The 2,381-nt window shown below is 28.7% G+C and overlaps 1 protein-coding gene across 1 annotated transcript; it reads right to left on the bottom strand.

Moving 5' to 3' along the window:
* Positions 1-1,421: 1,421 nt before the first annotated feature.
* LOC120197428 lies at positions 1,422-1,930 on the bottom strand. Its single transcript, XM_039198961.1, has one exon. It carries the CDS (start codon positions 1,865-1,867, stop codon positions 1,604-1,606), a length of 264 nt encoding a protein of 87 aa, XP_039054892.1. The 5' UTR covers positions 1,868-1,930; the 3' UTR covers positions 1,422-1,603.
* Positions 1,931-2,381: the final 451 nt, after the last annotated feature.

Raw genomic sequence — 2,381 nt, 5'->3', positions numbered from 1 at the left:
TATTTTTTATTATTTATTTCTTTGAAAATATAGAAATATACTTTCACCAATAAAATTATATGTTTATTATTAGGTACTAAGATATTGGGAGATGTACATACTTACACTAGTGCAAATATGTATTAAATGTTACACTTTTTTATTTTATTTACTTACACCGGTATAAGTATGTGTTAAGTGATACATTGTTTTTATTTTATTCACTTACACTAGTGTAGTATGTGTTAAGTGTTGCACTTGTTTATTCTATTCACTTACATCGGTGTAAGTATAGGTTAAGTGCTACATTTTTTTGTAGTATTGATTATGAAAAAAATTGTAATATGGTTAACCTGTAACGAACTGTTAATAACGGTTAACCATTTCTTAATGATTAGGTTACGATTAGAAAAATCTCATAACTGTTATAACGGTTAATCGACCGTTTAGGTTAAACAGTACAGTTAACCGTCCATGAAGATCCCTAGTTTTAGCCATTGGTTGAAATAGTAAAGGATGATGTTGGATGTAATGGTGAAGAAAGATTTATTTTAAGTTAAATGTAAAAAACTCATTAAGGAATTCTGGATGAGATCACTAAAGTATTTAGGATATAATTAAATTAAAAGAATTAATCTAATCACCTAATTAATTCTAAAAATTTACACAAAATTTTCATATTAAAAATATTTTTGAAATATATAGTCAAAATTTTAAAATCTAGAATTTAAGATTTAAGATTAAAATTCTAAGTAAAAGTGACCACTTGATTTGAATATGATTCCTGTTCAACCCTATTTTATAAGATTTTTTTTTCCTTCTTCTACAATTCAGATTTGAGTTAATCAAATCCCATTTTGTAAGATATGAAAGCGAGTATGATCAAATTCGAGTTCAAAATGAAAAACATATAATAATTTGATATGAGATGATAATATAATTTTCCTCTATATATATTTAAAAGTTATTATCATTATGCTCTTACATGTGTATATTAAATAGGGATAGGCATGGGTCGGGTTTTTTGTCCACCCGACCCGAGAACAAGAAATTCTCCATCCGAGATCCGACCCGACCAAAACAAGAATCCACTCGACCCGAACCCGATATATAACTTAAAAACCCAATCCGACCCTAAATAATTAAAAAAAATATTCAATAAAAACATTAACTTAATTGAAAAAATAATATATAGAGGGGTATTATTGTAATTAATTCAAATTGAATTAAATGTGAGATTTTACCCTAAATTGGAATCAAGTTTCGAAGAAACTTCTGTAAACTTGAATTGAATGAGTAAATGATATAATCTTCAGATCAAATTCAAATAAATTAAAAATATAATATAATCCGATATATCATCACCTTTAGTTATAAGCTTTTCAAAATTTAAAATTAATTATTAAATTTCAGATTAAAATAAACAATTTATATAAACTCGATTAAAAAATAATAACAAAAACATATACTAATTTTTAGATCAAAACAAAAGGATGTGGATCTAATACAAGTATATAGTTTTACATACAAAACAAAAGCAATAGAATGAATCTGCGAGTAATTTAAATTAAATCAATTAAAGAAAAGCAAAAGGAATATAAACAAAAAGAGCGAAACGCGAGGACTAGTTCTTCTGGGTAGTTTTACGATACTTGTCTTTGATCCATTGAATCCCCAAAGAGGTTCCTTGTTTGACCTTCTTCATCCCGGTTGAAGCCACCGATTTGGTCTTCTCAAGCCCATCCCCAACCTTCTGCTTGTACTTGGCGGTTGCGCCACCGCCGCCGCTCTTCTTTTTGTCAGTAGCACCGGTGGGAGCCGCCGCGTTGCTGGTGCCCCACTGATCCGCCCATGGTGAACCGTGGCCGACGGAATTGTCTCTTTCCATCACCGGAATCTTAAGAAATAAGATCAGATTACCAGAGTTTGGCAATGCTAAGAGAAAGCTTGAACTTAGGCGTATGAATTCTCAACGCGCCGCGTGATATTTTATAGGCGTTTCATTACATCATCGAGAAAACTTAGCCGTGTTGATTTAATTGAAATGACGAAAATAACCTTTTTCATTTTTATTTAAAGAATATGTTCTGCATGTCGAAGTAACGCAGAATTCTCCTTTATATTTAAATAATTAATTGATTATATATAATTAATTAATATTGATTTATAAAAAACGATTATTATCATTGTATTAATACTAATTCTATTTTTTTGAACTATTAAATACTAATTCTTAAATTAGTGGAAAAAAATAATATTTTGATTATGACTCGAAATTTTGTATTCAAACTAAAAAGTGTTGTTGTAAAAGTTAATTATAATTACTCTACTAAAACAAGTTGAGTAGGATAGGATAAGGATTATTTGATGGTATGATTCAACTAAAAATATCATTCGAGAGT

The sequence above is a fragment of the Hibiscus syriacus genome, unplaced genomic scaffold (genome assembly GCF_006381635.1).
Source record: "Hibiscus syriacus cultivar Baekdansim isolate YM2019G1 unplaced genomic scaffold, ASM638163v2 tig00117048_pilon, whole genome shotgun sequence".
In the NCBI taxonomy this organism is placed as follows: Eukaryota; Viridiplantae; Streptophyta; class Magnoliopsida; order Malvales; family Malvaceae; genus Hibiscus; species Hibiscus syriacus.
The sequence above is the reverse complement of the archived record's forward strand: the minus strand, read 5'-3'. Positions and strand labels throughout refer to the sequence as shown.

Excerpts from the sequence above, each read along its gene's own strand:
- LOC120197428 (XM_039198961.1), bottom strand. The coding sequence starts at position 1,867 with ATGGAAAGAGACAATTCCGTCGGCCACGGTTCACCATGGGCGGATCAG.